This window comes from Quercus robur, chromosome 3, assembly GCF_932294415.1.
Source record: "Quercus robur chromosome 3, dhQueRobu3.1, whole genome shotgun sequence".
Taxonomy (NCBI): domain Eukaryota; kingdom Viridiplantae; phylum Streptophyta; class Magnoliopsida; order Fagales; family Fagaceae; genus Quercus; species Quercus robur.
The window spans coordinates 26,009,567-26,030,312 of NC_065536.1; the positions used below are offsets into that span (position 1 = coordinate 26,009,567).

Below are 20,746 nucleotides of genomic sequence, written 5' to 3' on the forward strand. Positions count from 1 at the left end.
TAATTTAGTCTTTAAATTCTTTAAAGTTGAGACATGAAAATTCTGAAGGAACATCTAGTGTTAGGATTGAGAAGAAATTCTCAATATATAATACAAAAGGCTTGGGCCTATTGGGCTTGTATACTAACAACTCCAGTCAAATTCAAGGTGGAGGATGAGAGACCAACTTGAATTTGGAAATTAGATCACGAAAGCATTGTGGGATGTGACTATGTATAGATGTTTGCAAGCTGATCTTAAGAAGCAACAAAGATTAGATGGAGAGAATCTTGAAGGAGGTGATGCCAGACAAGATGACAATTGATCTCAATGTACTTGGTCCGTTTGTGAAAATATCACTTCCAACAATCTAAATGACACTCTAATTGTCATAGTAGATTGAATTATTAGAGGAAATGAGCACACCTAATGCTTTCGTGAGCATGCAACTGTTGTGTCAGTTGGAGCACAATATTTAGCCTCGATACTAGAACATGTCACGACATACTGTTTTTTGTTTTACTACGACTTTAGAGAGAGCTAGGGAGAAAGAAAAACTTAGTAGTGGATCGTTGATCCATGAGGTCCCCTGCCCAATTAGCATAAGAATAAGCTCAAAGAAAAAGAGTTGTGAGAAGCAAAGGGTGCACAAGAAGACAACATAGTGGGAGGACTGTGGAGTATACATTAACTAGTTCACCTAATATGCGACATAGGAGATGTTCGGGAGAGTTACTGTGAAATATATTAGGCTACCAATCAATTGTTGATAAAGTGGGAAGACTCGCTAGATGGGAGTCTTGAAGGATGGTTAAGGGGGTGTTTGGTGAGTGTTTTCAAACAACAATTTTTAGTTTTTAAACAATATTTCACGCATTTCCACATACTTTTTCATCCACACGTATTTTCACAAAAATTTTTAAACAATAATTTTCAATTTTTAACACATGTACCAAACGGGCCCTAAAGCACTAGCGTCCGAGGATGCATACCAGTCTCCATTTGACACCTTCAAAACTTATTTTATCTATTTTGTAATCTTATTTTACAACTCACCCAATATTCTGGTTTCTATTTTTATATACCACTCATTAAAATAATATGAACCACACCATCAAATAAAATAAAAATTTATGTTTCTCTCTCTTCTCTTTTATCTCTCATTCCTCACTCCCTCTCTCTCTCTCTCTAGTAAACTCACACAGCCACCTTCCACCAAAACTCAGCCATAAACCCCAATTTGTCACCACCAAAATTACCAAAAGAAAAATTGCCACCACCAATCACCACCAATGAAAATCCAAACCCCAACAATCAAAATCAAGTATTCATCCAACTCAAAATCAAAACCCATAGCAAAAAAAAAAAAAAAAAAAAAAAAAAAAAAAAAAAAAAAAAAACTCAACCACAACAGCCCACCACCACCACCACCTGGAATCCATCACCACCACCACTACAGTCAACAACAACCAAATCACATATCCATACCCACAAACCCAAAACAAATAATAGAAAAAACAAAAACAAAACCCAAATCAGAACCACTACCCACCACCACCACTGCAACTCACCACCACAAAAAGGACTCACCATCACCATCCACCACAAACATCAACAACCACCAAAACCCACATTTTTCCGCCGATCAAAACCCACCCCACCACTATTGGGTTTGTGGAAGATCAAGACTACAAGCAAAACCCACCACCAAAAAAACACAGCAACCTAAGGTCCCCACCATTGTGAGCAAAACTCAGACCTATAGCGAGCAGGCCCACGATGGCAAACCCAGGCCCACGAGGAGCAAACACCAGAAACAATTTGGCCAAATTCCAGCTACCACCGAACCACCCATCACTACAAAAAAAATGCCTATTAGCGACCAAAAATTTATGACGGACCCAAAAAGCCCTCTCAAAAAATCTTATTTGTGATGGCAAAATAAAGTCATCGCAAATACTTGATAAAATGTGAAATATTTGTGACCAACAAAAAAAGCCGTCGCAATTATGTGTTATAACCGTCACAAATGCTAATATTTTGGAGGGAAATTTTCCCTCCATATTATTTGCGAGGGACAATTAAAACCTCTCGCAAAAAGTGTATTATTTGTGACGGTTAAAAAAATACCATCACTAATACTAAATTATTTGTGAGGGCTAAGGTTGACCTTCACAAATAATTATTAAAATGTAAAAAATTTTGGAGGGAAATGTTCCCACCAAATTATTTCCGAGGGACAATAAAAATTCCTTGCAAAAAGTTTATTTTTTGTGTGAGTTAAAAATATACCCTCACTAATACTAAATTATTTGCGAGGGCCACAAATAGCCTTCGCAAATAATCATGAAATTATTAATTTTCTTTGGAAATAAGAGTTATTTTAAAATTCCAAGAATATAATGATTGGTGAAACATAAAGTGATAGGAAATTTGTATTCAAAATTATGCCTATTAAAATTCATAATATCTTGTTTTTCATCTCTGGTTTTCAATTAGGCCACCAACTTATAGATGGTTTGCTCAAATACTTTTCACAATCTGGACTCAACTTGACTTTGAACTTCATAATTCTAATTTATCCATCATTTTCTATCTGTGTAATTAACTGCTACAAGAACTACATGATCACTTCTTTGGAAAGTTGCATGAACTAGACTACAGAGAAAATGTAATTTACATATCCACAACACATAGCAATTAGTGAATGCCAATCACTCAGTACTGGGAAATAATATAAACAAAAAAAAAAAAAATCAGTTTTAAAATCAGTGCAAGGCAATTAAGTGGTGAGAATTGGAGGCAGTAATTTAAACATAAAGTGATAGGAAATTTGTATTCAAAATTATGCCTATTAAAATTCATAATATCTTGTTTTTCATCTCTGGTTTTCAATTAGGCCACCAACTTATAGATGGTTTGCTCAAATTCTTTGAAACCTTTGGACTCAACTTGACTTTGAACTTCATAATTCTAATTTATCCATCATTTTCTATCTGTGTAATTAACTGCTACAAGAACTACATGATCACTTCTTTGGAAAGTTGCATGAACTAGACTACAGAGAAAATGTAATTTACGTATCCACAACACATAGCAATTAGTGAATTCCAATCACTCAGTACTAGGAAATAATAAAAAAAAAAAAAAATCAGTTTTAAAATCAATGCAAGGCAATTAAGTGGTGAGAATTGGAGGCAGTAATTTAGACTTGGATCCAAGAACTTTAGCCTTTGTGTCTGGGGAGAATTCTGTCTCAGGTAGCACTTTAACCTCTCCTTTTTTAGTGATATGAATGGGATAACTGAGCAAATGACCTGGCAAGTCATGGTTCAAGCTCAGACAGAATAAAAATAGATAATATAATCATATATTAAACTCAATGGGGTTAATGAGAGCACTCTATACTAGGTAATAACCTTAGAGAATTAAGAAAGAGAGCAAGAGAGATAACTGCCCGTACCTTATCTGTGACTAAATTTCTATTTCAATAAGCATCCTTAGTATTATGCACATGGATAACTAATCTAGATGAAGCCAAATACGGTGATGGAGTTGAGCCTGTAAGCCTTTGAAATCACTCGATTATCATATTCTCAACACCACTCCTTCTCCAATCTATATCATCATCCTCATTTTCTTCTTGCAGCACATTTGCATTACAATGTAAATTGTCTTCTTCTTGGTATGGCTCTTCTTCATCTGATGGCATTTCATAAAGGTTTCGTGGTTTGGTTTCAATCACAACATTCCATGTGGGATCTTTTATTCCATTAACATAGTAAACTTGAGTTGCTTGACTTGCTAATACAAATGGCTCTACGGTTTTCAACTTTCGTGATGTATTAACAATAGTGGTTCCGTGCCGATCTCTCTTATAACCAATTCCTTCACGAGATACATCATACCAATCACATTTAAACAACACAACTTTGTTCCCTTCAGTATATTGAAGTTCAACAATGTCTGTTAGTTGTCCATAATAAGGCACATTGCAACTTTGATCCTCCCCTCTCACCATAACTCCATTATTTTGTGTTCTTTTACTTTCATCACATTGATTTGTATGAAATCTAAACCCGTTAACATTGTAACCACGATAAAAAACAGCCCTTTTCTCAGGACCCCGAGCTAATGAAAGCATATGCCCATCAACTTGCTTTGTATTATATAAGTCGGTGATCTACAATAAAACCTAAATAAAGTTAAACTCAAGTTGTAGTAATTAAAATATAAACAAACATACATTTTCAAAATAAACCACTATCTTACTCTTTTTTCAAACCACGCAATAAATTCTTGTTTATGCACCCTGTCAATGTCAAGAACACCTCCATTTGTAAGGATGTTCTTATGTTCTCTGCACACAGTTAAATATTCTAATCAGTTTTAATATCATATCATGAGAATATCAAAAAAGTAATTTTTGTGAAGATCATCTTACTCAACAAATCGGTCAGCTTCGACACAATTTTGAAGAACATAAAATGTTGCTGCATTGTGAAGATCATCATTCAACTCACACCTTATTGCTTTCCCTAAATGTCGTCCAGGTGTTGAGAATATGGACAATTGAGAAGTATTTGCACATGCGGAAGTACCTCCATCATAATTTCGCTCTACCCGATTAAATTTGGTTTCTATTCCATGTAAATAGCGAGAACAAAATGTTAGACATTCATCTGCTAAATACTTTTCTGCAATAGACCCTTCTGCGTGTGCCTTATTACGGACATAATTCTTAAGCTTGCGCAAATACCTATATTTGAAGGCATAATATGAAATTTTATCAAAAATAAAATATTAGTGTGCAATTGTAATTTAGATTATAATGAAATTTTGTAAACTTTACCTCTCAACTGGATACATCCATCTGTATTGCACTGGACCTGCAACTTTAGCTTCCCAAGATAGGTGAATGGCCAAGTGAACCATTACATCAAAGAAAGAAGGTGGAAAAATTTGTTCTAATTTGCAGAGGGTTATTGCAATTTGGGTTTCAAGACGATCCAAATCATCCACTCGTAACACTTTAGAACACAATTCTTTGAAAAAGTTACTTAACTCAGTCAAAGCATCAGATACGTTTTTAGGTAAAAAGTCACGCACTGCAAGTGGGAGTAATCTTTCTAGGAAAACATGACAATCATGAGTCTTCATACCAGAAATTTTTCTCTCCTCAATATTCACACATCGAGATAAATTTGCAGAATAGCCATCTGGAAATTTAAGATTTTTTAGCCATAAGCATATGGCCCTTTTCTCATCATTTGACAGTGTATAGCAAGCTGGGGGTAGCTCTATCTTCCCATTAACCTCTATGGGGTGGAGCGTATGTCGTATACCCATTTCTTTTAGATCAAGACGAGTGCTTAAAGAATCCTTCGTCTTATCTTTAATATTCATAATTGTCCCAATCACATTGTCAAATATATTTTTTTCAACATGCATCACATCCAAATTGTGACGTAACAAAAGTGTTCTCCAATATGGCAATTCAAAAAAAATGCTATGCTTCTTCCAATTATGAAACTGCCCATGCCCTTCTAGAAATTGCTTTTTCTGGCCTTTCCCAAATATAATTGGCTTTAATGGACGAATTTGTTTTAACACATCATCACCAGATAACCGTTTGGGTGCTGTCTTCCTTTCTTTTTTACCATTAAATTGTGACTTCTTATTACGCCATTTGTGGTCTAAGGCCAAAAAACGACGATGTCCCATATAACATATCTTATATCCATTTCGTAACCTGCAATGAGTAGTTTCATTATGACAACAAGGACACGCCAAATTTCCCTTTGTACTCCAACCAGAAATAACAGCATATGCAGGAAAGTCATGGATAGTCCACAACACTGCTGCTCTCATCTGAAAGTTCTCCTTTGTTGAAGCATCATATGTACACACCCCATCTTCCCACAATTCTTTCAACTCATTAATCAACGGCCTCAAGAATACATCAATGTCATTCCCAGGACCCTTTGGACCTGGTATAAGTAATGACATCAATGAGTAAGGCTCTTTCATGCACATCCAAGGGGGAAGATTATATGGAAATAAGATAATAGGCCAGACACTGTATTTAATACTCATATTTCCAAATGGGTTAAACCCATCTGTAGCTAGTCCAAGCCTAACATTACGGGGATCCATTGCGAATGACTCATGAATTTGGTCAAATTTTTTCCAAGCTTCACAATCTGCTGGATGTCGTAACACTCCATCATTAACACGTTTTTCATGGTGCCATTTCATATCCGCAGCAGTCTTTGTTGACATAAACAATCGTTGTAACCTTGATTTAAGTGGAAAATACCGCAAAACTTTCCATGGTACCTTTTTATTTTTCCCTTTACCACCCTTATTTGGCTGCCATCTTGAAAGTTTACAAACTGGACATTGAGTTGCTTCTGAATACTCCTTATAATAAAGTGCACAATCATCTTTGCACACATCTATCTTCTCATAATGGAGGCCTAGATCGTTGACAATCTTTTTTGCCTCATAGTTCGAGCTAGGTAGTCTCTCACACATAGGAAATGCATCCTTTAACAACTCCATTAACATACTAAAGGACTTGTTGCTCCATGATGATATGCACTTTATGTGCAATAACTTGACTATGAAGGACAAACTTGAATACTTTTCACAATCTGGATACAAAGGCTGTTTAACCTCTTCCAACAATCTATAAAATTTCTTTGCATCTCCATTTGGCTCTTGTGGTTCATTTCCACTTGATTCCTTGCCATGCACCACTTGTGGATAAGCATCCTTGATCATATCAAACATATCACCATATAACATACCATCATCATCATCACCTTCCACTTCACTATCACCTTCCTCTTCACTATCACCTTCCCCATGAAGGTACCAAGTAGTATAATCTCTCCTTATACCCCTAAATAAAAGATGATATTGGACCTCATCCCGAGTCTTACGATACCTGTTGCTACAATCAATACACGGACAGTTGATTATCATATCTCCATCTGTTGAATGTTTAAATGCATACTCAAGAAAGTTTTCAACTCCATTAATATACTCAGTGCAAGATCTAGTAGGAAGATGCATCCAAGATTTATCAACCGTCATTTTATCTACACCATTTAAAGCATTGTATTAATCATAACTAACATTGATGGTGCAAATAGTAAATATTCATAAGTCAATTTTAAACAAACATGAGCTAAGTTTCATACCGGATTGGAACAAAAACCACTCTTTACCACTTCTTCAACAAATGTTCTGCAAACAATATTAAGGCCTGCAAATTGCAAAGAAAATCAATACTTATGCTTAAACCATCTTGTAAGAAGCAACACCATACAAGCAATACAGGTCCCATACAGGCTCAAATATTGATTCAAACTACAAAACCACATGTGTTTTTTTCCTAAACTTCCACTAAATTAAGTCAGGGTGCATATAAAACATAACAATCTTTGTAAAGCATGTCCTAAGTCAAAGGTTATATAGAACCTTTAAAGGAAGAAGGAAAAAGAAGTTGGTGCTTTTACTACCAAGATTCACTTTAACAGCATCCATGTTTAATCAACTCAAAAGAAGGCCAAGAAGTTTGATACCTGTATACCCAATATAGAGGTCTAGGAGGCTAAGACACAGAACACTATGTCACAGACCAATATAAAAGTCCTTGAACACAAAACACTATGTCACACATACATCAATGCATAAAAAAATACCTAGATATTGCTAAAATCAATGAATTAGCTCATCATATTTAGCAATATCTTCTATGGTTCTACTCAATGTGTTTTCGTTGGCACCCATTATGAATTACAAAACACTTTTTTTGCAAAAAAGATACTGCAACTTATTAAACCAGAATGCATTATTAGTGAATGTTTCCCAGGGAGAGGAAAAAACAAAGAAACAAATAAAATAAATACAAAGAAGAAATTAAAATGGATAAGTCTTACAGTCTCTTCAAGTTGCTTAAATTTCCTAGGTTTTCAGGAAGATGTCCATCAAGCTGATTAGCTTCCAAAACCCTATAAAATGCAACTTAAACTGTAACCCAGGTTGTACACCATTCTTCTTTTTATTAAGCAATAAAATCTACGTAAAGACTTACAGCTCCTCAAGTGAACCAATCTCACCAATTCCCTTAGGAATTTCACCACTTAACCGGTTTCCTGAAAAGGACCTGCAGAATACCAACTATTAGGAAATGACCAACCTGTTGACCCCTTTGGTCAACAACTATATGGCAAATAATAAAGGCTCTCATAGATACAAATGAAAAAAGTAACTTACAGAATGACAAGAGGGAGCTGAGAGAAACTAGAAGGAATTGATCCACTAATGTAGTTGAAACTGAGATCACTGTTAAATGAAAGAAACATCATTTGGTCTTTCTCAATTTCAAGGTCATAAGACAAAAAGGCCAATCTTTGATGAAGTCAGGAGTCATAATGTACTATTTGCTACCCTAAGGAAATGTTTAGGCTGAGTCTCACTCATTTGAGTTCTAGGTATGCATTTGAAAACCATCTAAAAGGTCTCATAGTGACAAATTTTGACATTCAGAAATCGAAAGATTGAAAAGTGGTGGTCCATATATAAAAGCTACACAATAAAGCTATAAAATGTGAAAAATAATGCCTAATCTGAGTTGTAATGCATAGAGCTCAAGGCTATACTTTTAAATGATGAGAAGATTATAAAAATTGTGGGTACAACGTTGTAAATTATTGGCAAAATTATTGGCAGCAAAAACATATATATATCCAGTCCTAATAAAAAACAGCAAAGACACAGTTGTTGCAGTTGAACGAAAAAATGGGAAAACAGATGTCACCAATTGATATTAATTTGCACCATAAAGAAATATCTGTGTCAACCAAGCTAAATACAACATAAATAAAAAATATTTATATTTTTAAAGCCATTGTAGTCTCTAAGCAATTAGCATTTCCTTCCCCTGAATTGGATACAAATTAATAGGCCATGAGGTAGATACAAATAACGTTACCAAGACAAAAACAAACTTAAACCTTAATTACCCAACCACATCCCATAGCATTACCATGCACCTAAGCCAAATTCGGTGATAAATAAAATCCAAAACAATCAAGCTTGATTACTATGCAGACCTAGATCGTTATTGAATTCTCGTTAATGAGACTTTTTAAACTTGAATATCTCGAAAACTTATCAACATAATAGTAACAGCCCATTGGCATATAATTTTGTTTCACAAATTTCTTTGCATTAATCTAATAGCAATTTACTTTTATGTATGAGTTTCACAAATTACATGATCAAAAAAATGAATAACCCAACTCTAATATCAAACTTTTAAAATTGAGATCTAACACAAGTATATTATCAAGTCCATATCAAACTATCAAACCTATTTGGTTTAGATGAGTGGTCCGAACTTCCAATTGATTAAAGTTTTAGTAAGATATAGGTTTATTTGTTAAACTCATATCAAGTTTATTACTAAACCCATAAATGAGTCTAAACTTAGTTTGTTTTTTATAGAGCCTAATGTTCACCAGCATTATTATTTAGAACCATACTTAAATTGAAGTCAGAAAAGTGTCCCTTCAGACCACTCCAAAAACATATGTATTTATCTGATTTCATTCTATGTCCCACTTCTGTCATTCATCTTGTATCAATCCTTTGTTACATCCCCAATATGCTGCTAATCCTAGCTAGCTAAGCTTCAACCTAAAAGCCAGCTCAACCAAAAAGTAGGTGAGATGCCATTTGTGTTCTAGTCCAATTGCTAAGGTACAAACATTACAAATAAAAATCGTGAGTACAGATCCTCATTTTGCGGGAGTCTGAACTTTTAGTGGACTGATGAGGTTTTTGTCCACAACCCAGCTCAAAACAGTAAAATAGCTGGAGCAACTCTATTATTTTTCATCGAGGAAGTGAATAAATGACAATCAGTTCAAGTATTCAATAAAGTCAAAATAGTCTCATGAAAATTTCAGTGCTGTAACGCTTGCTATTACTTGCATGCAACTAAAACGCCAACATGATAACAATACCTTCAGACTCAGTTTTAGGTTATATTTTGATCAGTTAATTACTAAGAAAGTTGGATATCCCAAGCTAGGTGGGAAATCCCATTTTTTCACAAGTCTGCTTCAAAACCCACTTAGTGAGTTTTAGAAATATTATAGTGCTTTATCTCAATTTCAACAAAGCACATATATAGGTTTTTCAGTATGCACATATTGCTTTGAAGACATGCATTAGAGAGACACTAAGTGGTTTTTGAAGACATTCAGGGTATAAAGTTTGTAGTAAACAGATATTATAGAAGCAGACATTAGAGAGACAATCACTTAAAGAGTGTTGAAGAAAGACATGAGGAAATTAAGTAAAATAAATAAATAAAATAAAAATACAGTACTAGTCCTCGCCAAACGTTATGCTTCTGTTTAGAATCCTGGCAGTTGATATTGTGTCATCAGGCTCATTATTGATAATAAATCAGTAAGACTGATCAAATTTGCCATTGTATGTTTCTGAATAAAAAATAAACCGACATTATCAAACTTGATATTAATTTTCCTTGTATCATGATTCTGGCCCATGAACATAAGCCCATACTCAATGATTGTGGTATGATATCATGATTCTGTTCCCATGAACATAAGCCCATACTCAATGATAATATGCATTGGTCCAGTCAAATGGCAGAGACCAAGCTAGGAATGAAAAAAAAAAAAAAAAAAAAAAAAAACAAATGTTCTTAGTCTTAACAATGATCATTCTTGTTTATAATCAGCATTGCAAAGAATATGTGGAAGTAATTGAAAATATAAAAAAATAATAATTGAAAGACTATAATTAATAACAAAGATATGAGCAAAGTTTAAGAACATACCAGTAAATAAATCTGCTTCTGCAGCTCTGTTTTGTCTTTTTCTATGCTACCTTGCACGAGGTTAAAGACAAAGTAGTGTCCAGTAATGGAGAAAAAGGAGAATAGTTCAAAGGAAACAAACCTATTATATTATGTATCCATTCATGTTCGGTAAGTTCAAGTTCAGACATGTTTCAAAAAAAAAAAAAATTCAGACATTTCTTAAGCAGACACGGTGAAAACCATATTATATTAATATAAAAATAAAATAAAACAAAACTATATCCATCAAAAGCCTTTCCAATTTTAACTGTGACAAATAAATAAATAAACAAATGAAAATGAAAATCCCTCTAGTCCAATAACTACTTTCTCTGAAATCATAAAAGACTCACCGGGAGAGAGTTGGTAACACCGACGCCGGAGAAAGTGGAGACGACGGGCCTGCCGCAGCCGGCGGAGAAATGGAAACGGCGTCGTTTGGAGAGAGAAGCAGTAGCGAGAGACGGGTGGTGGTGGTGTGTAAGTGTAAGAGGGAAAGATAGAAGAAGAAGAAGAAGGAGGAAAGTGATTGGTATAATGGAGAAGAAGTGAGTTATGCCATGGCGTGAGGAGTTCAGAATTTGGGTCTTGCCGCGCAATTGCGTGCTGTCAGTTGGCGTGAATTGGGAGTGTTAGAGGGAAAAGTGAAAAACTTTAGAGGGAAAGGGGAATTGTGTTATGAGGCTGTTGGGAGTAGGGAGTGTTAGAGGGAAAAGTGAAAAAAAATTTGAGGGAAAGGGGAATTGATGGACATGCGGCGCTAAGGTTTGAGAAATTTTAAGAAATTTGATTTAAAAAAAAAAAAAAAGTTTTATAAGAAATTATATGGTGGTGTTTTTTTTTTTTTTTTTTTAAATAAAAATATATAGTGGTGTTGGGCATGGAGTTGTCTTTCTTTTGGTCTTAATGGCTCTCTGTGGTGTTTTATTTGGGACTACACTGCATGTAGTGAATGTCCCACCTACGCTAGTGTATGCACTAGTTTACTTTGTATGACTATATTTGACATTTAATAAAAGGTTTCTATAGCTCATAAAAAGTTTTATAAGAAATTGCATGTTATAAGATTTTTTTTTTTTTTTTGTTAATTTAAATTTTAGAATATATGTAGCGGCATGTGGTTTGAAGCTTATAAGGTTTAAAGTTTAAACAGTTAGTATAATTTTTTATAATAAACAATAATAAATAGGTGTACATTGAGGTAGTAGGCATCCCATGGATCACACATAAGAGTGACCAAGGTAGCCCTCACACATTGAGAATTTTATTTTATCTCGACATTAACCCTCGCTAGCCATGGGTTTTTTAAAAAGAATTTAAAGTAAGAACATTTTCCCCCTCTAAAATCAAAACCATTTAAATCTAAGCAAGCGTGTAAGTGCGCGGTTTGGGTCATAAGCCCAAGAAGTAATAGGATTAAGACCCAAATAACCCAACACAATGAATTTGTAGAGAGTGGGCCAAAAACTAGGCTTTAATGAATTGACCGATGCTTACAACGGATTAAAGGTGGGAAGTAAATAAAGAAAAACAAGCTTTATGCAAATAAATCCTTCCTTAGCAAAAACAGAGGAGAGTAGTTCTTGAATATATTCTCTCTAAACTTGATTACAATTCCAGTTCTTACCATGCTACAATATTTTCTCCACCGATTCTAAGATCCTCCCTTTCCTCTAAAGGGTTTTTTATGTTATATAGCCTCTTTCTATTGATCTTGGCTCTCCTTTTGTTGATTATGTAGGCCACCCTCGAGTACTTGTCCCATCAGACGTTTCCCTAAACCTTTTGTGAGTTGCGGCTACCTAGATAGTATTGTTCAGGAGTCTTCTTCACATAAATGCAGCCAAAGGATTTGGTGGGGTGCAATAAATGTGGTTGTAGCTTCCATCCCTTCAGACATGACAAGACTGACCTCCTCCTTGAAGCCTTTCCTCTATAGTGCGACCTCCTATGGTAATGTACCACTAACGTGGTCAAGAAGCACATTACATATAGAGAACTTGTTGGGAGCATCTTTGGTTGGTATTTTCTAATTTCAATTCCACTTTTTATGTAAGATTAAAATTTAAAATTGATTTAGGTCAGCTTTATGTTTATGATAGACCACTACTTAAATTTGTTGATTAAAAAAAATTTAATTTGATATCCAAGAATTGAGAAATCTAGAAAAAAGAAGGAAGTTAGATTTATTTTTTATAGAACTATTATCTATTTGAGGTAACTCCTATATTACACATGCATATAAAGAATTCAATGGCAAAAGGTATCTAATGTATTAAAAATAATTGTAGAGTTAATATATTATAAGATGAAAAATGCATATATTCAATAAGTAAAAATTATTACTATTGAAAAGAGGTTGTTATTTGAGAAGAGAATCTTATATGAATCGGACATATATGCCCCATTACACTAAATACAACATCATTTTGATCGAAAAAGTTGTAAGCCTTAAGGAAAAAAAAAAAAAAGAGGAAAGTTAACCTTGGATCAAGTTTTGTAATGCTATAAAACTCAGCATTATTGGTAGTCACCGACCCTAAAAGGTCAATCAAAAAATAAATCATAGCCATAAATAAAAGTATACGATTTATTCTTAGATACAATACTAAAAAAATCAAGGTTTTCAGACCCGGATCGTTCATTGAACCATAAAAGGGAGAGGTTCAAGGTTTTTGAGATTGAATTGAGGTTAAACCGGGATCGAACTATGATGATGTCATAATTAATTTAATATAAATAAATATATTAAATTAGTATTGTGGGGCCAGAGAATTTGTGACCCCGGCCCACTTTACATTAGGACCCACCGAGGAGAGGAATTGCCGAGGACATACAATGAAAGCCCAAATAGTCTTGAGTAATAGCCGAGGATGATTCTATCCTCAGCATCCCCAAGACACTCCTAAAAGAAAGAGTAAGAATGGTATAGGAACAGTTTTTGGAAAAACCGAACGCATCCACGTTGGTGGAGAAAGGACCCTTGGACAATATGGTGACAAAAGACAAAGGAAAGATTGTCATTACTGCAATTAAATACTATACGTTAGACAAAGCAATGCTTTTCAGTTTTTTCAATCACCCCTAACCACTTTGGGTATTGGCTGATGGGACAAGTATCAGCCCTGGAAAATTGAACCTACACGTGGACGTTGGAGGAAGAGTAAAGGCTAATATAAAAAGAGAAGTTAGCAATCCAGAAAAAGGGGCTGGGAAAAAAGGCCAAGAACCAGAGTCTCCCCAGCCCACTTTACATTAGGGCCCAAGGCCCGAGCCGAGGAGAGGAATTACCGAGGACATATGATGAAAGCCCAAATAGTCTTGAGACATAGCCGAGGATGATTCTGTCCTCAGCATCCCCAAGACACTTTTAAAAGAAAGAGTAAGAATAGTATAGGAACAGTTTTGGGAAAAACCGAACAGATCCACGTTGATGGCGAAAGGACCCTTGGACAATATGGCGACAAAAGACAAAGGAAATATTGTCATTACTGCAATTAAATACTATGCGTTAGACAGAGCAATATTTTTCAGCTTTTTCAACCACCCCCAACCACTTTGGGTATTGGCTGATGGGACAAATATCAGCCCTGGAAAGTTGAACCTACATGTGGACGTTGGAGGAAGAGTAAAGACTAATATAAAAAGAGAAGTAAGCAATCCAGAAAAAGGGGCTGGGAAAAAAGGCCAAGAACCAGAGCCTCCCAAGCCATGTTGAGGAGAAAGACTTCTCGAGCGAACATGGTTCATTTTTGTATAAGTACCATGACTAACCACCGTCCGGTGACCAAGACCTAGCCTTTCAAGCCCACGCTCTACAAATTATATTGTTTGGGCCTCAAACGTGCGAACCCAATACCATTTTGGGGTCATTACAAATTGAGTCCTTACAAATATAAATAGAAAATTTAACTAAAATAAACCAAATAAATATAAAGATCATCTTTCAAATGTATTTTTCATATAACAACTTTCATTATAGTATTTGAAAAAATAACGCTATATTATCAATAGTTAAACAAAATAATAATAATAAAAAGAAAAAAGAAAATTATTTATTTATAATATATTATCAAAGCAAGATTTTGCATTATAAATTAAATAAATATTTACAACATTGTTCACTTTCATTTCATGTAAATATATATAAAATTGTGTACACTTTTTATAAATATATGCCATGTGTTTTGTGCATTTTTTTAATCTACAGTAACATTTACATTGACAGTATAAATATAGTAAGTAAATTTGTGAGAATTGGTGGGATTTTACCGTATGCAGAAGCAATCAAATCAAATAAGTTTACCTCTCAAAAAAAATATCAAATAAGTTTAAAAAATTTACAAACCAAATGAAAGGTAAAGTGGTAGCCACGTGTCGAACTCTTCACATGGAGAAAGGGCAGTGCCTGCCAGCCAATGCCAGAGTGATAGACACTAATTGAAAAAGAAAAAAAAAACTTGGCTATCGGTTTTGGGTATACTAGGGACTGGCGTCTGGTGATAGAAGAAGAAAGAAGGAGCAAAACGGAAAAGAGGAAGAAGGAAAATGCAGATGAGGAAGAAGAAAAAAAGGTTTGTGCTTTTCATTTCATTTTATGTGGATCTATTAGTGTGTTTTGGTAGTCACCGACCCTAAAAGGTCAATAAAAAACTAAGTAATTCAAATTTAATTTTTCCCATTTCAACTGTAATTATTATTATTATTATTATTATTTTTATGGGAGCTGTAATTTTTTAGAATGGCATAACTGACTGGTTTAATTAAATCTCATCATATTATATATTTAAATTTTGTCTTCTTCTTTTAACTTTTTTTGATTTATTTTTACCAAATAAAAAATTGGAATCGTTATTATTAAAAAAAAAGTTATATCTACGAGTAATGCTAAATAGTTTTTCTTTTTGAGTAAATACATGTAATTGGTGTAATAATCCGTAGTGAATCTAGGTATAAATAATGGTACTCTAATCATGACAATCATTATTATAAAAAATTATAAATTAATGTGTATAGTTATTATTATTACTTAAAAAAAAATTATAGTAATAACTTATTATAGTTCAGATTTAAGATTACACGGTAAAAATAAGTATCTTTGTTTTCTCCGTGTATCACATTTAATACCAAACCCCACACACACCCACACAGAGAGTGAAGGAGCTTAAGCTCGTAGCTTTTTCTTGCTTGTCATATCTGCTCTGGGATACAAATGTCATGTACAGTAATTGACATGCCAGCAGCTTACTTTTTCTCACACAAATTCCCAATATCCATTTCAACCGTTAACTTAACTTAATATTCAAATCAACGGTTTATAGGAGAGTAAAAACTGAGCACTGAAGACTGATTTCAGTGTGTGGGCTGTGTCACGTGTGGCATAAATATAATAACACAAAATTGAATCAACGGTAATAAATTTGTAACTTCAAAATATCAACCCAATCTAACGGTGACAATTCTCCATTATCTCAAATGGCTCTCTTCACTCTCTTGACTCTCTTCACTTTTCACTTCGGACTCAGTCTCAGAGTTCAGATTGAATGCTCCTGTCCGTGGTCATGGGACTCTGTCTCAGTTCTCTACTTGCCTCTCTCAAACTCTCAGTCTCAATCCTCAAACCGATGCTCCAAATCCAAACCCTAGCCGCCTCCAATGCCATAGCCCACTCCCCTCTTCGCCTCCAATGCCTAGCTGCTGCTGCCGCTGTCCACTCCTCTCTCCGTAGCTACCGCCGGTGTCAGTACTACTCTGTTTCTCTGATCTTACTTTTTTGTTAGTGTCGTTGGTTTCATACTTTCATTTGTTATGGAAATCCAAAGTTAAAATCAGGTAAACCCAAAGATTTATAATATGAAACCCTAACCCCTTCCTTCTTGGTTTCATTATAGGCAGACACGGAGGAGAGGAGAAATAGTCCGTCCACTGCTGCCTCTTCACCGCCGCTCGATCACTACCGCCTCTTTTCTGCTGCCTCTTGAAGATTAGCCAACTTAGATTGGTTTTAGATTTGTTGTTCTAATTAAATATGTCTTTTTCCATGTTCTTGATCTGTTGTTGTTGTTCTAATTAATTAATTTTTTTTTTTAAATTTTAGATTGTGTTACCATTACACTTGGGAGAGAGAAATGAACTCGGTTGAGAAGGGAAAGAGTGAAGAAAAAGGAAAGGAGCTGATTTTTGGGGTCTGCTCTCCCAAAAATGACTTTGTACTTAATTGTTTGTACTGGAGATGCTCTTATTATTATTTTTCTCAATATCTAATTTATGGTTTATATTTTATTTTTAATGGGTTTTGTATATGGTTATAGGATTTTTGAATAAACTTTCAGATGTTTCCTAAAATATTTCCTATTGAGTTTTATTTATTTTTTATTTTTCTCTTCCCATAATTTTTTCACTCTTTGCCGCTATTTCCCATAATTTTTTCACTCTTTTGCCGCTACTTTCTGCTAAAATTTCCCGCACAAAACCTGCTATATATTTCTTGTTTTTTCTACACCTCTAGTTCATCACAGAGAGGCTCGAGAACGAAACCAAGTACAAGGGTACTAGGTATTGATTTATCCCCTCTAGTTTTATTCTTTGTGCGTCTAATTTATATATCTCCTTCTCTGTTCCTAATTTCATATTTCTGTTTTCTATTAGCAGATTTGCTCAATCTATTACAGCTTTTGGTGATCCATCAATCAAAGGTATACATCTAGATTAATGTTTTTACTATCTATATAAATAAGACCTACTTTAACTTTGAATAAACTAATGTTACAAGGATGACTAGCTTTACAGCATTAATCTTAAGAATTAATGTGATAGAATAGTTCGTTTGGTTTATTTTATAGGTATACAATTTTTTGAATCCTGTGATATCTTTTTGTATTGTAATATAATGAATTTCTTTCTGTTTCAATTTATCAATGTGATAGGATGATAAGCATGTATTTAGTTTTGAAAAAATTGAGTTATGTTTTTTTTTTTCACAATAATGTCATTGAAGTAAAAGCTTTGTGGGTTAGGTAGAGTTGTGTTTCATGTGTAATTTCACATTAATATTCATAATTTCTAGTGTTCTTTATTTTTTGTGGCCGCATTAACAAATTTATATTCTACTTTCATTGTGTTGTTTACAAGTGTTAGTTTTTCTAATAGTAGGTAGGCATGGCAAGGAAAGGTAAGAGGAAAGGTAAAGGCATTAGTGAGTCTCAAGACTCTCAACTACAAGAAACTCAGTCAACTAGGCCTTCCTTTGATCATAATGAAGTTTCTGAGCAGGAGCTCTCACAAACTCTACGTCCATCATCTGACCCTCAAACTGATGAAGGAGCACATCAGGCCTCCAATTCCCTTTTAATAGGTAGTATTACATTATATACCTTTTTTTTTTATCGCATTTACTTAAACAATTGACATAATTCTAGATAATTATGTCAATAAGTATATGTTCTTTATCAAATTTTTATTATTATTTGTTTTATCAATAGGTACTAATGTTGGATCAAAAAAGAGGGGTCGAGGAAAGGCTAAAGGCATCAATGCTGGAGATGGTGAAATAGAGGTTGAGATTTATGATGGCAAGTGAGTGACTTATTGCTATGTTGGTTTATTGAAATTAATTATGGTATTATAGTTATATGATATTGTTAACATGTTTGATTTCTATTTTCAGAATTATTACACCAAAAGCCACTCGAGAGATTACCATTCTTTTTCACCAAAAATTTAAAGGAGCTTGGACAACTTTTACAGAATACCCAAATTCTGAGCTAGAGACTTTATATGCTCGATACAGAGCTCAACGCTTTAAGCATAAGCAGCCTGATGAGGAAGTCAAGAAGGCATTTATAGAATCAGTGAAACACCGCTATTCTGATTGGATGTTTCGCATTAGAAATCCTATTTTTCAGAAGTACGAAGCGAAAGAAGATCGTTACAAGAATGGTCCGTCCTTCATTCCTACACCTTTTTGGAAAGAGATGGTGGATAAATGGATGATGGGAGATTGGGGGGTGAGTATAAATGAAATACAAGCATAAATTCTATCACTCTCTTTCTAACCATTATTTGTTAATATTTTCATAGAAACTAATGTTTTATTGTATGAATTATGCATGTAGGAGAAAAGTTTGAAAAATAAGGGTAACAGAAATAAGTCTAAAATTTTCTCCACTACAGGTTCTGTACCAATGGCCAAGTACAGATATGAAATGGTATATTATACTATCATCAAATAGTTTTACATTTTATTGTGTATTTACATAGTTTAATAACTTTACCAATGTTTTTTTATTCTTTTAAATATTGCAGTATCTTGAGACGGGCTCTGAGCCTAGCCCCATTGATTGCTTTAAGAAATTTCACACAAAGAAGGATGGCAAAGAATGGGCAACTGATCATGCTAAGACGTTATATGTATGCAACTTATACCAAAGTTTTAATTTTGTTATCAACTTTAGTTTTTTTGTTGTTTTGATTATCCACGTGGTTTTTATTTATGTGTAGGAAAAAATGGATGCCATAAAGGCCAAAGCTGTTTCTGAAGGGACTAAGACAAATGATTATCAGATCTTTCGTGAAGTGGTTGGTGAACCAAGTCATGGTCGTGTTCTTGGCATGGGAATAGGTATTAAGGCTAAGGATGTGTACGGCTCAACTTCATCGGGTAAAGGATGTAGCAAACGTTGCAGAGAGGATTTTACAAAAGAAAAAGAAGATTCGGAGGCTCGTCTTAGAGAGGAAATGGATTCCAAACTTGCAAAAGTTGTGGCGAAGCTTGAGGAGAAGTTTGCTCAAAAGTTGCAGTCGATGGGCATACTACAACAATCTGACATAGATCCAGCTACCACGGTACAATTTCAAACTTATGCTTTTGCCTCTTTGATCTTCTACAACTTTCTATTGGTTTGATGTGGTTTACCGCTTGCATCTATTATAATATTTTATTGGTTTGATGTGGTTTACTGCTTGCATCTATTATAATATTTTATTATTTTATATTTAGTTTTGATAAATGATAATAGGACTATTATGACATTATCTATTGTTTTGAGTTTTGACAACTGTGTATAGGTTTTGTATCTAATTTTGTATATCATGTGTTTTGTGGTTTACATTTTTCATAATTGTTATATTATTTTAATTTATATTTAATTTTGATAGTAGTTTAAGTAATCAAATTAAGTTATTGTTATTGTTAAATTCAAAAAAAAAAAAAAAGTTACTTTGAGCGGTTTGGGATACTAGAATTCATTTCAATTGTTTCATTTTAACTCATGTTTAATGTTTTTTTTATTTATTTTTTAGGATGGTACTAGCGGAGATGAAGAGGACAACTCAAACAATGACATAGAGGTTGAAAACAACTTGGAGAGTGACTCAGAGGAAGACTAATATAGATCTTGTCATAGAATAGTTGTTTAAGCTTAAAACAAAGTTGAATTTTAGGATTTCTTTGTATTTTTTATATTTTAAAGTTCGAAATAAATTTTTATCTTTCAATGGATCAATTTATTGTAACATGGTAGTTAAACAAAAATGATATAAAATAAATTAAACCAAAATGATATAAAATAAAATAAAAATAAATAATAAAATATTTCAAAAATTATATAAAATATTACTATTGATGACGTAAAAATTTGGTCATAAATAATTTTATAGTGATGACAAAGTCTCTCGCAATAAATAAAATAGTGACATCCCTAACCTATCGCTAAAAATAAGTTGCGAGGGGTTAAAAGTCCTCACAAATAAATTTTAGCGATAATATTGTGAGGGCATAAATGTCCTCACAAATAGTTAGTAACTACAACGGTTTTTTCTCACTAAAAGTTTTTTCTCGCTAAAAATAAGTTGCGAGGGTAT

The 20,746-nt window shown here is 33.9% G+C and overlaps 2 protein-coding genes across 2 annotated transcripts; one reads left to right on the forward strand and one right to left on the reverse strand.

The window, feature by feature from the left end:
- Positions 1-2,953: 2,953 nt before the first annotated feature.
- Positions 2,954-10,962, reverse strand: LOC126717615 (uncharacterized). Its single transcript, XM_050419448.1, has 10 exons — positions 10,865-10,962; positions 8,266-8,334; positions 8,084-8,155; positions 7,929-8,000; positions 7,188-7,252; positions 4,832-7,085; positions 4,424-4,738; positions 4,252-4,339; positions 3,443-4,162; positions 2,954-3,296 (listed from the first exon to the last, which is right to left on the reverse strand). The coding sequence occupies exons 6-9, from the start codon at positions 7,078-7,080 to the stop codon at positions 3,557-3,559; spliced, it is 3,258 nt and encodes a 1,085-aa protein (XP_050275405.1). The 5' UTR covers positions 7,081-7,085; positions 7,188-7,252; positions 7,929-8,000; positions 8,084-8,155; positions 8,266-8,334; positions 10,865-10,962; the 3' UTR covers positions 2,954-3,296; positions 3,443-3,556.
- A 6,317-nt stretch (positions 10,963-17,279) lies between these two features.
- Positions 17,280-20,388, forward strand: LOC126717616 (uncharacterized). Its single transcript, XM_050419449.1, has 9 exons — positions 17,280-17,440; positions 17,537-17,580; positions 18,158-18,239; positions 18,367-18,460; positions 18,552-18,891; positions 19,000-19,092; positions 19,190-19,294; positions 19,385-19,729; positions 20,186-20,388. Exons 5-9 carry the CDS (start codon positions 18,760-18,762, stop codon positions 20,270-20,272), a joined length of 762 nt encoding a protein of 253 aa, XP_050275406.1. The 5' UTR covers positions 17,280-17,440; positions 17,537-17,580; positions 18,158-18,239; positions 18,367-18,460; positions 18,552-18,759; the 3' UTR covers positions 20,273-20,388.
- The last annotated feature ends 358 nt before the right edge of the window (positions 20,389-20,746 follow it).

Bases quoted from the DNA above. Each gene is read 5' to 3' on its own strand.
- LOC126717616 (XM_050419449.1), top strand. From the start codon at position 18,760: ATGTTTCGCATTAGAAATCCTATTTTTCAGAAGTACGAAGCGAAAGAA. The intron at 19,295-19,384 runs GTATGCAACTTA...ATTTATGTGTAG, and splicing joins ATCATGCTAAGACGTTATAT to GAAAAAATGGATGCCATAAA. The intron at 19,730-20,185 runs GTACAATTTCAA...TTTATTTTTTAG, and splicing joins ACATAGATCCAGCTACCACG to GATGGTACTAGCGGAGATGA.
- LOC126717615 (XM_050419448.1), bottom strand. From the start codon at position 7,080: ATGACGGTTGATAAATCTTGGATGCATCTTCCTACTAGATCTTGCACT. The intron at 4,340-4,423 runs GTAAGATGATCT...AACTGTGTGCAG, and splicing joins GAAGCTGACCGATTTGTTGA to AGAACATAAGAACATCCTTA. The intron at 4,163-4,251 runs GTAAGATAGTGG...GTTTTATTGTAG, and splicing joins TTGCGTGGTTTGAAAAAAGA to ATCACCGACTTATATAATAC.